We start from the raw sequence: 14450 nt of genomic DNA on the forward strand, positions 1-14450 counted from the left end.
CACTCCTCTTATTTACTGCACAGCTTTTTATTTATTGCACACAGTGAGAGTCACTCCCAGTTTTTTACTTTTAGGGAAAAAGGCAGAGATGTCCCACATCACCACAAACCGAAAGCTGCCACAAAAACCTGCTTCCTCAGTGACAAAATGCATCAAATGTGCTGTCCAGCTCTGCTCCCAGCCCTGCCACAGCTCTGCCACGCTTCTACCAGTCGAGGTGACTCCTTTTGCAAAGAAGGAATGGGAATTTCAAGCCCTCCCAGCATTTGGAAAGGAATAATGCCCAGAACAAACAGGCCATACCTCGGCAATGATGTCACCGTTCTCGGCGTGCACTTGGGCTGTCGCGCCAATATCCCGGATCACACTCAGGACCTCGTAGATCTGGGAGACAGGGAACACACGTTATTCCAAAGGGAACACTCCCACAGGAAAGGCTGGGCCCCAGACTGCTCCAGCAAACAGGGGTTTGCAGAATGGAAAGGAGAAGGGGGAGCATTAAGAAATGGAAGATGCGGTTTGCTGGACACGACCCGTTTTCCTGCCTGTCACTTCGTTCCCTAAGTTCTGCAGTTGGATGTTACTGATGTGGCAAAGGAGGGTTGTTCAATGGGTTTGGGATATTTACCACGCTGGAGGAAGAAATAACAACAGCAAATGCCCACAGCTGGAGTGATTTTAAAGAACTCCCAGAGCTGTAGCTGTTTCGTGCCTTCATTTCCTGGGGCCTGCCATGAAGAACACCCCTTACATTTGAGTCCTGGGTGCAGTTACTCCATGAAAATCCAGTGTCTGGAGGCAGGAGCAGTGTGATTTCCCACTCCAGCAACCACTTGGAGAGGGCTGAGGTCGAGTAACCCACAACTGGCGCCGTCAATGGGCCCTCATTAAAATGTTTCCAGAGTCATCAGAGATAACTGTGACACTCCGGCACCTCCTACGCTGCTCCAAACAACTCCCAGGCATTCCTCTCCTCCCACAGCTTTAGGAATATCAACTGCCCCTCTCAACAGTCCAGATGTGCCCAAATGTGCCCACAGGAACAGCAAACAGGAGGGAAATTCCTTTTTAAGGTCCCAGCAATTCCAACAGCAGGAAGCATCTCAGGACCCGGCTGGGTTTCAGCTTATAAACAGATTAATTAACCCAGAGGTCTCACTGTCCTGCTCTGTGCAGAGGCATAAAGCAGCAATTCATAAAACTGCCACTGCTTCCACCCCAAGGGAGCTGGAATAAAACCTCAGACTTCTCAAAATGAGGGGTTTGCTGTTGCTTTCCCCAGCCAAGCCTTTCAGGGTTCGTTGCTGGTTGGCTTTCATTTTTAATTAAAAATATAATCTTCCAACCAGAGCTCTGGGTACTGTTGCAAACCTCAGGTTCTGTTAGACACACAAAGACTGGAGCCAGAAGAGAATGTCAGGTCCAAGTATATTGAATTTAAGCACTTTTATGTGCTTGCAGTGACAGAAGCATTGAACATCGAGCCTTCCTACCTGAGAGTCACTGAGCTGGAAGCGATCTTTGAAAGCCATGTACACCAAGAAGGAGTTCACACCTGGGAGAAAAGAGAGCACAGGTAATGCTGGAAAACACAGCCCCTCCAGCAGCCCCCCAGCAAGCAGCAATGAGACAAATAAATGACTTTAATCTGCTGGGAAATGTGCACAGACGTGTGTCACAGCACCCAGCCAGGGATCCCCCTGGCCATGGGGGATGTGTTAACACCAGGGTGAGCCCATGTCCCAGCCATGGGGACAACTAAACCTGTGAAATGAGAATATTCCTGTGGATTCAGCGCTGCAGGAGGAAAAGTACAACCCAAATCCATCACACACAAAAGCAGAGACTGGGCCTGGCTGATCCCTCGCTCCCTCCAGGAGGGCAATGGGAAAGCTGGGGGTGTGTGCTGCCCCAGACACAGGGAGTGCTCCTGAGGCAACTTTACCCCTCTCTTGCCTTCAGAACCAGTAAAAACTGTGACCTAGCACATGTGGAGAGCACTCACTAGGACGTGAAATGCCGGGTTTTTAAACTACAAACAGGATGGAAAATTCCTCCAGCCCACGGATGAAACGCCGAGGAAATTAAAGAGGGGGAGAACCTCTGAGGTCATTTTACTCTGCTTTTCACTTTTAGCAGCCAGAGCTGGATTGTTCCTTCTGGGCCTGATACTTCCCTTGTTTATAACAGTTTAAAAGGCTGCAGTTATCAGCTCCCTGCACTAATGAGCTCCAAGGGCCTGCACTGGACACAAGTGCTGCTCTGCATGGCAGCAGCAAGAGAATCACCCCTGGAAAATCAATCCCTACCCTGCAATACCAACTGCCCAGACCTTCACAAGGAGCCAGAACGGGCCTGAAACCCCTTTCCTGGGGTATAAGAGTAAAATCTTTCACATGAAAAATAAAACAAGGAGGGGAAAGGCTTCCCTGAACTTACCATGATCTTTAACCAGAGCTTCCATCTCCTCCTGGACACCTTTATGCCACTCAGTGATATCCACGTGCAGGGAGTAGTCACAGCAGGATTTGCTGTCTGCCCATTCTCTCCACTGGTCAAATGCTGTCAGCAAACTGGTCCCTGGCTCGGGAACCACGTGGTCAACTGGGAAAGACAACCAAAGCACTGGTAAATGGCTGGCACAGAAGCTTCCCTGGGTACCTAAGATGCTCGTGCTGTGCAGAGGTTGGCGTGAAAACAAGACATCCACCCCCTTCCCCTTCAAATGTTTAAGATTTCTAACTGGTTTCTGAAGCAGGAGGTGCAGCCAGGAAAATTCTGGAGCAGCAGCCGAAGGGGAGAGTTGTTCCTACAGCCCCTTTAGTGCAACTGGTGCTGCACAACCCCACCAGGAGCACCTTCCAGGAAGGAAAATCCCAACTTGGAACTTGGAACTGGACCAGAAAAAGCTGCAAACAACTGTCTCATGTTGCTATCATGAAACTCAGACCAGTTTGAATCACCTGGAACAATGGAAAAATGTCTCGTGTTCACTTTTTCAGGACTTTGAATACTGTTTTCAATGACCTGGGGTTGCCCAGAGCTTTAATACGTGTTCATGCTTATCGAGTTCCTGTGATTTCTTTCCCATTCCTAGATCTTTAGAAAAAGTAACTTTTGGTTGTTTATTTGAGGGTTGTGATTTTTGTTTGTGTGTTTTGTTTTGGAAGGAGCAGGACCAACAGTTTGTCCTGGCTGGAGAGGCACCTCCTGGAAGCAACAAAGGTCCTGCTGCCTCTGCATCTGCTCTCCTCACTCCAGCCCAACACCTCAGGTCCAGCAGCAACAGGGCTCACAGGCAGAGCAGCCCCAAAGGGTGACACCAGAGACTTGGACCTGAAGGTTTAGTGTTCCTGGTTTTCATCTGAGCACGTGGGATCTCTGAGATCTTCTCCAGACATGGTGAAACAAAACAAGCAAGTCAGCATCTCCAACCCTGAACTGCTGCTGGGAGAGCAGGAAAAGCCTGTGGGACTTCGGGGGTCACTGCTGGGGAGGAGGAGAGGACCTGGCCTGATTCTACATCAAAACACACACCAAAAAAAATAAAAGAATGCTTCAATTATCAGCAGAGAAACTCAAGGGGTTTATTTTTAACTTCGTGGTGAGTATCAGGGCTGCCATCAGCTCAGCAGCTCTAAATCACAGCTGGGGGAAGAGACACAGCCCTGGGTCCTACTGGCTCTCAGTGGAGAACAAAGCTCTGCTTCACCCCCACACAGACACAGCAGCCAAGATTTACTGGTTTTGTGCTGCCTTAGGAACTGGATTTACACCAGGAGCTCTCACCCTGCTGCAAAACCAGCACATCCCTCCTGAACAGCCACGAGCTTCAGTGTTGTGAGGACACCTCTGATGTCTGAGCTCTGCAAATGCTGTGGAGAGCCAAGAGACGACCCAAAATCATCCCTTCTCTCTCTGCCCAGCCCCTCCCCCTTTTGCAAAGGAGACTGTGTGACAGGTTAGGATATTTCTGCCTTCCCCAGGTCTGTGTTGGCCCTGGAAGCAGCACCCCAGCCAAGGGAAGGACACGATGTGCACATATTTGCTGATGTACTGGCAGTGCAGCTGCAGCTTTGATCAGCTCAGGGCTTCAGGAGTGGCTGGTGGTCTCTGTCCACTCCCTGCCTAGCAGAGAAATCCATGCTCTGACTGAAAGCTTTGACATTTGCCTGTTGTCTGGCATCACATCAAGGATGTGCTTTTTGGCCACCATTGGGAAAAGCAACCCAAATATAACCAGACAATCAACTGACCTGTTCTTTAAAAAATCATCCAATTCCTGTTCCATGATCTCCTCCTCCCCAGTGGTCAGAAACCTTCTGTTAACTTCCAGACTGAACTGTTTCTTGGCCAGTACAAAGCCCCTTGTCACTCTGCCAAAGTTAATCTTTAGCTTAAGTAGAACGAACAACAAGGAGAAAAATAACATTCCCTTTGCTTTACCAGTGGGATACAGAGAACCCCCAGGTCTGCACAAATGGCCTTAACACAAGCACTGTCTTCCTCAGCCCACTGCCTAGTTAAAAAGCCAAAAAAAAAAAAGCTCATTTTATCTCTAACACATCACAGTCATAAATCCATCCCTACTCAAGGCAAAAGAACTCTGTCAGCCCCAAGATGATGGCTCATGGGCATTGGGAAATCCTGCCTGAAGGCACCGAGGGGTTAACACAGAGTCTTCACAGCCCAGCACAGAGTCCCCAGGAACGACTCTGGTGTCTGGGATCAGAGCTTTATCACCATCTCAATTCATGCACAGCCCATCTATGACTAATGGGAGGTTGTGGAGGGAGTGGGAAGAGGGGTAAGGGAGCTCTATCAGATCTCTGACAAAGTCAGACCACAGCTGGTTGCAATAAGGGGAAGGGATGGAGGTGGTGGTGCATATGTGCAGCTCCAGGGCTCAGGAATATCTCAGATGGAAGCTGTGCTGCAGGCACATCTCACAGCAGCTCCCCTGAGCTCCCTGACAGCCAAACCACCCATTAGCCCCATCAACACACAGCACACTTTGTCTCCACAGCAGTTTTCTGCCAGGCAAGTATTAGTGATCAACCAGTGCACCACATCCATGGGGAAGAAGACAGCAAGGAGGAGGCCTGGGTGTGCCAAGGGGAGACAACAAAACCTGGGATTAAACCAGTCCAGAGCAGAGCAGAGCACGGGACAGTCACAGTGACATCCCTGGAGAAGGGTCCAAGTGCTGGAGGTCAGGCTGGACCTGGCACACAGCACCCTGGAGCAGGATGGACGCTGTGCTCCCACAGGGGAGGAGGCACAAACAGCAGGGAAGACATGGAGAAGGTGGATGCAATCCCAAATTTGAGGTAATTCAGACACAAATGCCAAAGTCTCCTCGATTTTTCCATCCCTTGTTACAACGGAAGGGACCAACCACCTCACAAGATCATGGCCTACATCCCTACACGTGAGGGTTGGGGTTTTTGGGAGACCAGGTCAGTAAAAAAGAGCCTAAACCCTGGAAAGGACAGGAGCCAGGGTTGGTTCTTCTCCTGCTGTTAAAAGAACCGGGCACTGCAACTGCTTCTGCCTGTTGGTGTGGCCAGGGGTGGCTCAGGGAGAGCCCTCCCAGTGCTCAGGAACAGCTCGAGAGCCGGGAGGAAAACAAAACAGCTTTTTCTTGAAGGCTTCAGAGCAGCAGATGAAAGCTCCATCCCGCCGCGTTCCCACAGCCCCAGGCTCCCAGGATGACCCTGGGGGATGGATCTGCCACAGGAGCAGGGACACGAGGCCTCCTGAGCCACGGGAACACGCAGGGAATCCGCCCAGGGAGACTTCCCAGGAGGGAAAAGCAGAGCTGTGCTGACCCTGCTGAGCTGCCTCTCCCTTGGGATCCCATCTCACCACCCCTTCTTCCCTCCCTTCCCCTCGGAAAGCAGGGATGTAGGATCCCATCTCACCACCCCTTCTTCCCCCTGGAAAGCAGGGATGTGGGATCCCATCTCACCACCCCATCTTCCCTCCCTTCCCCTCAGAAAGCAGGGATGTGGGATCCCATCTCACCACCCCATCTTCCCTCCCTTCCCCTCGGAAATCAGGGATGTGGGATCCCATCTCACCACCCCATCTTCCCTCCCTTCCCCTCAGAAAGCAGGGATGTAGGATCCCATCTCACCACCCCATCTTCCCTCCCTTCCCCTCAGAAAGCAGGGATGTGGGATCCCATCTCACCACCCCATCTTCCCTCCCTTCCCCTCAGAAAGCAGGGATGTGGGATCCCATCTCACCACCCCATCTTCCCCTCAGAAAGCAGGGATGTGGGATCCCATCTCACCACCCCATCTTCCCTCCCTTCCCCTCGGAAATCAGGGATGTGGGATCCCTGGAGCAGCCTCTCACACTCTGTGAGAGGCTCACACACAAGGTGTGGTCACCCCTTTGTCCTCCCTGATCACTTCATTCTGCCCAGTCCTGATGTTTTCTCTTCCAGCTCAATTTTAAACTCCAAGCCAGCTCCAAAACCAGAAAAACAACCAAAAGAATTTAAAATAAAAAAAAAAAAAGAGAGAGAGAGAAAAGAGAAAAGGAAGTATCACTTCATCATTAGGAGATATTTAAGTGATTCCAAGATTTATCCTTTCTTTTAGTTCGTACTCCACACTGAAGCCCATGAAAAAAGAAGCACACAGGACATCAAAGGCTTCCAGTATAAAATGGTCTGTAAACCTTGAGGGACTGGGACTCAGAAAACCTTTTGTGAAGGTGAAACCTTCAAAGGAGGAACAAAATCGTCTGTGGGCTTTGTAGTGGCTCCCTGAATCAGAGTGAAATTCAGGCCTAATCCTACATTTCTCTTTATTTAACTTCCACTCTCAGTAAGTCATATGGCGAAGCCAAGGTTAGTGGTTTCTCAGCTATGGGCAGGACACATCCTGTACATTTATTTTTTAAACTTCTGAGCTGAAAAATCTCAAAAAACGTGGCTCAGGAGCAAACCAACCTGTTACATCAGCAAAGGAACTGCTTTAAAATAAAAATAACAACAAGGGGGTTAGATATTACAAATAATCTCTTTTTTTTTTTTCCCTTGGTAAAATCCTGACAGGATTCCAAAGCGACTGGGAATTAGGGGAATGGATTAAAAGGGAGTGCTCCAAGTATGGGGGAAATAAAGTGAATTAGGGGAATGGATTTAAAGGGAGTGCTCCAAGTGTGGGGGAAATAAAGTGAATTAGGGGAATGGATTTAAAGGGAGTGCTCCAAGTGTGGGGGGAATAAAGTGAATTAGGGGGATGGATTTAAAGGGAGTCCTCCAAGCATGGGGGAAATAAAGTGAATTAGGGGGATGGATTTAAAGGGAGTGCTCCAAGTGTGGGGGGAATAAAGTGAATTAGGGGGATGGATTTAAAGGGAGTCCTCCAAGCATGGGGGAAATAAAGTGAATTAGGGGGATGGATTTAAAGGGAGTGCTCCAAGTGTGGGGGGAATAAAGTGAATTAGGGGAATGGATTTAAAGGGAATGCTCCAAGTGTGGGGGAAATAAAGTGAATTAGGGGGATGGATTTAAAGGGAGTGCTCCAAGTGTGGGGGAAATAAAGTGAATTAGGGGGATGGATTTAAAGGGAGTGTTTTAAGTATGGGGAAAATAAAGAAAGACAGTTTTAACATAAGAATGGAAAATCTAAGTGGGGTAGGGAAGTGATGGCATCACTTTATAAAGTGCATTTACTAATCATATATTAGCATATTATTATCATATATTAACATATAACCTGTATTAGATTCTACATAATCCCATTTACAGACACACAAGTAATTAAGAAGCTTGGATCACTCCTACTTGTTCACAAAATTTAGAGAATCATGGAATACCCCAATTTAGAAGGGACCCACATGGATATCAAATCCAACCCCTGACTCCACAAAGAGCAGCCTAAAATTTGGACCATGGCAAGCTTGGCTTTAAACATCTCTTTGTCTTCATTCAGCTTTAAACCCACCCCATGTGTTTCACTCCAAACGGTGCCAAGCTCAGCTTTACAAAATGTTGCCTCCCATCTTGGCCCCCTTTCCCAAACTGGGATCCACTGGTCCTTCCAAGCTTTTTCCTGGAGCAGGGAGATCTCCAGAGGTGGGCACAAGGGATCCAGCACAGAAGGCTGGGGAATTAACCCCCAGCCTGCAGGATGCTCTGAGAGCAAAGCCAGGAAAAAATCCCACATAATCTCTTTCTGGCACTTGGAATCTCTCAAAAAAAAAAAAGAAAAAAAAATGCCTTTATAGTTTTGACCCCTTGCTAAGCTCAGGAGAAATTATGGCTTCAGTGAGAGAGCTGAAGGCAGCTCTTTTTGCCTCTCCTTGCAAACAAAACTCTACTTTTTGGATGGATGTGCTCATGGGTGGGGATTAATGGCTTTTATAGCTTCCTGGTATTGTGGCATGTGCATTTTTTTCCCCTCTTTTTTTTTGCATCCTGCCTCACTGGAGCAGGCCTTGGCTTGCAAACAGCCCCTTCCTGCAGCTTCTATTAATAGCCCTTGCTTCCAGCTTTCCCCTGGAATGGTTTGGGTTTTTTTTCAACTGGTCTAATTAAGTGTCATCCAAAGCATGCATGAGATTTTTCTTGGGCTTCAGCTAATGAACACCACCACCAGGAAGGAGAAAAACTACTTGATGTGGACAATATAAACGTGAATTAGGGTCAGATGTTACCAAAATTGTGTATGCAATAAAACCATGTACTCAGGGCTCCAGTTGCTATTCTAAACTGCAGTTTTACTCATTATTTCCTGCTCCTACAAGCATTAAATGTGCCCTATTGTTTAAGAGGAGTTTATAAGGTGAAAATCCTTTAACATTGAAGCTTAACTGTTAGCAGGCAGATTTCCCCTACCCAAAACTTGAAATAGCAGCTTGATCACTATAAACACATCTGCCTGTTTAATACCATTTAATCCCCACAGCAACTGCATGTGATGAAATCTGGTGAATTTATTGAGTTGTACATTCTGTCACAAGGCATTTTATGGAGAGGCTGTAATTAAACTCAGCCCTGGTAATTGCACAGCTCCCTAACTTCAGGGTCTGGAGTTGTTGTGGGGCTGTGGCTGCAGAGTTCTCCTGGTACTGGGGTGAACTGGGAGAGCAAGTGGAATAAAATCAATATACATGAACTGCAAATCAGGCCCTTGACTGACCCAAGAAGCTTCATAGAAGATTTATCCCATAATCACAGACCTTACTTCAACCAGAGACTTCCAATTCTCAGCTGGTAAAACACCACAATCCCTTCTAATTTTACCTGGGTATCATGACCCTTTTATGTGCCAAGAAACTGAGCTACCAAAAGCTCTCCTGTCCAATAACAAAAGTTGTTTCCAAGTCAAACCTCCCAGCAACAAAAATTCTGATTTAAGTGTTGAAACCCAACCTCCAGCTCAGCACAGGAGGAGACCTCAGCATCCATTCAGGATAGAAGGAGACCTCAGCACTTCTTCTGAGCTCAAAAAAATCCCAAATTAAGGAACCAAGAAGAGTCTCACATCTCCCATGTTCCAATTTCATCCCAATTCCTCCCCTCATACACACTCCAGGTCCTGGGTTTGATCCATGGCAAGGAAGGACAGCAACAAGATCACTTTGAAGGCAACTGTTCCATGTACCTGGCGCCCCTAAACTGCTGCACTTGAAGGTGATTAAAAGCCAAATACAGGATGTTTTTGAACACTCTGGCTCCAGCAATCAGAATTCAGCTCTGGCTATTTGTGGGGATTTATTCCCACATTATTTTACCGTGGGGTTTTTTCCTCCCCCAAGAAAAGATCCCGGAATAAAGAGATTATTCTGAAGAGTAACATCCCGGCACAGAGCAGCACTTCCAGGGCTAATCCAACTACCCAAGGGCTGTTCTCCTGCACGAGTCTGCCAAACTAAGAGAAAAGGCAGCTTAAATGACATCACATGTTGTTTTCTGTCAGTTTAGGCCCAGTTGACTGGACTCAATGCACAGAAATCAGAAGCTGGACCAGGCTCAGAAGAATCAGACTTATCTGTGCTGCCCTGATTACATCCTCAGCCTGCAATGCTGTTCCCTTATTCCCTCCCTGATGTCATCCAGATATTTCACTTGTCCTTTTTGCTGATTGCCTCCAAAATACAATTAATAAGTGAAGGCCAGCTGGACACAAACACAAAGAGCAATAACTAATAACCCTCTCCAGCAGCTGGAATGATGATGTATTAAGGTCAGATCAAAAAAAAAAAAAAAGGCTCCATCTCTTCCCAGTACAGGTTTATGGCACATCCAAGCTGTGCTTGTACCTCAGGAGGTCTCCATGGCAGAGGAGGAGGAGGAGAGACAACTTCAAAGGAGATATTTAAGTGATTCCAAGATTTATCCTTTCTTTTAGTCATACTCCACACTTGAAGCCCATGAAAAAAAAAAAAAAGCACACAGGACATCAAAGGCTTCCATATAAAATGGTCTGTAAACCTGGAGGGACTGGGATTGAGAAAAACCTTTTGTTTGTAGCCAGGGATTTCAAGTGAAGACAAAACACAGCCAGAGCAGCACATCCAAGGGGCAAGAGCTGGATCAGGAACAACGGGACAAAGGATCACGTGTCCCTCTCAGGTCAGTGGAGATGGATCCTGCCTGTCAGGCTTTTTCCACTACCCAGGGAGCTGGAATTTGCATCATTATCGCCAAGTTTGGACTTCTTCAGCTTCATTTCGTGGCCCACAGTTGTCTCAGGAGAGTTGCCTCCTGCAGCAAAAACTGCAGGATGTCAATTTTTACAATGGGAATCTGTCATGGTTCTGAGAGACCTTTGTGTTTTCAGGATTAGAAAAATAATTTTTCCCCCCCAAAATAAATGTGAAGAGTTCTGATTCTAAATAATTACTTTTGAAATTTTTTTTAACAGAGCTTGTGAGGGGAAAAGGGGGGGGGAATTCAGCTTGGTGCACCTGCAGGACAGAGATCAGGCAGCACATTCACCCCCACACTCACAGCAATTTTCTGAATATCTACTGCTCCTCCCTCAGCTTTCTAAGGCTGATATTGGCTGTAAATGAGCTCTGTAATCACTGACCTGTAGGAGGGCCTAACTAGATTATCCTCAGTTTAAACAGACGCTCCTGGACAGCCCCCAGCTGCTGAACCTCCCTCTCCAGGTCTGACACAGCCCAGCCTGGCCAAAAATCACCCCATTGGAGAGGATGGGTAGGATGGGCATCCCCTGCCCTGCCAGCCCAGAGCCAGACACTCAGCCTGGGGCTCTTCCAACCCCAGACCTCGAGGACAAACTGGTTTGGGAAACTCCCACAGACGGGATCTGACTTTTAGTTGGATTTTTTTTTTCATTTTAAGCTGCACTAAGCTTTGAGGGCCAGCTGCTGCATTCTGCACCTCGGCTTCATTTCCTGTCTCAAACATGATACTGGAAGGAAATTCCTCCCTGGGAGGGTGGGGAGGGGCTGGGATGGAATTCCCAGAGAAGCTGTGGCTGCCCCTGGATCCCTGGAAGTGTCCAAGGCCAGGTTGGGGCAACCTGGGCTAGTGGAAGGTGTCCCTGCCCGTGGCAGGGGGTGGGATGAGATGAGCTTTAAGGTCCCTTCCAACCCAAACCATTCCATGATCAGCCAGAACTGCCCCTGGATCCGTGCAGGACACTGGGTGGGAATCACTCTGCTCCTGCTACCCTAATTCTACTCCTAAGAACAACCTGCACATCTCAGCTTTTCTCCACCTGCTGCTGTGCTACAGAACTTTCTGATTTCACAGTGGAGAAAGTCTCTGCACCTCAGTCTGAAAAGTGTTTTGTACCCCACCAGTAGCTGAACTCTTCTCTTTGGACACTGAGGCTAATCCTGAGAAATCTTATCTGCAATAAAGCCTGTTGGGAATTATCATTAACTGTCACCCACTCTGGAATGAGAGTTTTGAATCAATACTGATGTATTTAAACAGAGAACCCTGTGACACAGCCCCCAGCTGCTGAACTGGCCCCTCAAACATTCTGGGATCTTCCCAGAGCCATGAAAAACCCCAAATTTGGGGGCACAAAGCACCACATCCTCACTGTGCTGTACTTTGACGACTTCCCCCCTTCCCTGCAGAAAAAAAAAATGGTTCTCAAGGAACTCCTTCCCCAGCTCCTGCTGCCTGCAGGCTGTGCCAGGGAATTTCATTCATATGTAAAACACCCAGAGTCCCCCAGATTCCAAAAATATCCACCCTGCACACATGTAGCTGCTTTCAGGAACAAAGCAATCTGGTGAAAACACGCCCAAGAAGTGGCTGAAAGGGGAACTTCCAAAAGCATGGACCCTTCTGATGGGCTTTGAAAACCCACCAAGGTGTTTTCCAGGCAATATTTCCCTGGTGAATCCATTTTATCACTTAAAACAGGACCCAGGAAGCCAAAAGCACTTTCCTCTGCATCTGCACTGGGATGGATGGGGAATATCTCGTTGCGTGGTGGCACCCAGTGTTTCCCAAATTGGCAGCTCTACACAAAAATGATCACTTTTTACTTATAATATTCTTATAATATTATACTTATAAGTATATATAATACTTACATATTATTTATAAGTATATACTATATATATTATAATATATATGCAATAAATACATATTATAATACTTATACTTATTAATATGAGGTAATTAATTTGAATTAAAGCTACAAGCCCTCAGCAACAAAGCCACCTCCCACTGTGGGCAGCCAGCAGGGAGGAATTAAAGGACATTCCCACTATTCCAGGGGTAGTCCCAGCACTAACTGCAGTGTCCCAAGGGAAGGAAAGGGTTTTCCCAGGAGCCATAACTCCTAAGTGCCCATCTCTGCATTCCTGGTGAATGCCCAGGGCTTCCATGGGAGTGAGGGCTGGGAAAAGCTGCAGGCACAGCCCCGAGCTGGTCCCAACTGGCAGTTTCTAAGCAAGGCTGAAGTTGTGCCAGACAGGAGGAGCTCATTTGTATTCCTGAAACATTTCTCCCTCTCACCAGAAAGATTAAAAAAAAAAAAAAAATCCAGTTCCTAAGAAACAGATGGGATCTGTGGACTGAAGGGGCTGAAGGAGAGAGGGGAAAAACCACTCTGCTGATGGAAGACATCAAATCCCACTCCCCAGACAAGGCTCCCAAATCCACCCCAAGTGGGAAATCCTGCAGGGAGTCGGAGCTTTTCCTTCTTTCAGGCACCACTCGCTTCCTTCCCCTGCCACACAAAGCAGGGAGTTAAAAGCTCCTGCCTGCCCAGGGTGGTTTCTGCTGAGTCAAGCTCAGGGGAAGGCACAAGAAGCCAAGGAATTGGACACCAGTAGGAAGGCAAAAAAAAATCCCTGCCCAGAAAAAGAGGCCAAGAAAAGAGCCCCAGGCACCATTTCCTGCTGCTTCCTTTAAGGCCTTGTCTGGACTTGAAGGTGATTAAGGCAGTTTATCCAGCAAGGTTTAACACACATGGCCTGAAAACCCAGCACAGACAGCTAATGGTGTTATATTAAGGCAGGTGGGTAACTATATTTTATTTTTTAAGGTTTTTTTTTTCCCATCTGCAGTAGACAGGTTTTACCTGGAGGACCCAACTCTTCCACCTGCACCCTTCAAAATATCACAGACATTTTCCATTAATGGAAGGGGCTGTAAAAGACAGGACACACCAGAGATGCCTGCTGGCTCTTTACTTCTCCTTTGTGTCATCTCTAAGGCCTGGGACTTGGGGATGAGAGCACTGGACATGTGAAAGCAAGAACTTCTGGGACCTTTGGGACTTTTCACAAGGCCATGCTGTTATAGGACAGGGGGGAATGACCTTAAGGTGAAAGAGGGCAGGATTAAATGAGATATTAGGAGGAAATTCTTAACTACAAGGAGGATGAGGCCCTGGCAGAGGTTGCCCAGAGAAACGGTGGCTGCCACATCCCTGGAAGTGTCCAAGGCCAGGTTGGAGCAACCTGGGAGAGTGGAAGGTGTCCCTGCCCATGGCAGGGGGTGGCTTTAAGTTCCTTTCCCACCCAAACCATTCCAGGAGTCTACAAGAAAAGCACTTAAAAGCAGCTCTTCAAAGAACATGAACTCGTCTCCCAGCAGTGGGAAAGCAGCACTCCTGATCCCCAGCATTATATGGAATCAGAGGTATTAAGTGCTATTGCATAAACAGACAACATTGGTTATTTCTGCTGAGCAAGAGCCAAATCCCTCTTTTTTGGATGCATGGAAAAATCTAGGTCAGTCCCATCTGCAGGAAAACTGTCAGTGCTGCTGCCATTTCCACCCTCCTGTGTTCACAACCAGGCTCCAGCACATGTGGAATATTCTCTGTGCCCTCCTTCCTCTGCAGAGAGGGGATGGAGCAGGTCCAGAGCAGACCAGGGCAAAACAAACCCAGCCAGGGCCCCCCTCACCTGCTCCTTAAAAACATCAGCCTTGCCAAGGGGCAGAAGGATGGGAGAGGAGCAAGAGGAGGATCCAGAGCTGC

At 47.7% G+C, this 14450-nt stretch overlaps 1 protein-coding gene across 3 annotated transcripts in view; it reads right to left on the reverse strand.

The window, feature by feature from the left end:
* Positions 1–14450, reverse strand: part of DPYSL2 (dihydropyrimidinase like 2) — a 61194-nt gene that overhangs the window by 21388 nt on the left and 25356 nt on the right. For all 3 annotated transcript variants that reach the window (XM_032712524.1, XM_032712525.1, XM_032712526.1), the window contains exons 5-7: positions 2440–2604; positions 1494–1555; positions 304–384 (exon numbers count right to left, since the gene is read on the reverse strand). In XM_032712524.1, coding sequence (XP_032568415.1) covers positions 304–384; positions 1494–1555; positions 2440–2604 — 308 coding nt within the window. The remainder of the gene's footprint in view (positions 1–303; positions 385–1493; positions 1556–2439; positions 2605–14450) is intronic.

Source organism: Chiroxiphia lanceolata, chromosome 28 (assembly GCF_009829145.1).
Source record: "Chiroxiphia lanceolata isolate bChiLan1 chromosome 28, bChiLan1.pri, whole genome shotgun sequence".
NCBI classification, from domain to species: domain Eukaryota; kingdom Metazoa; phylum Chordata; class Aves; order Passeriformes; family Pipridae; genus Chiroxiphia; species Chiroxiphia lanceolata.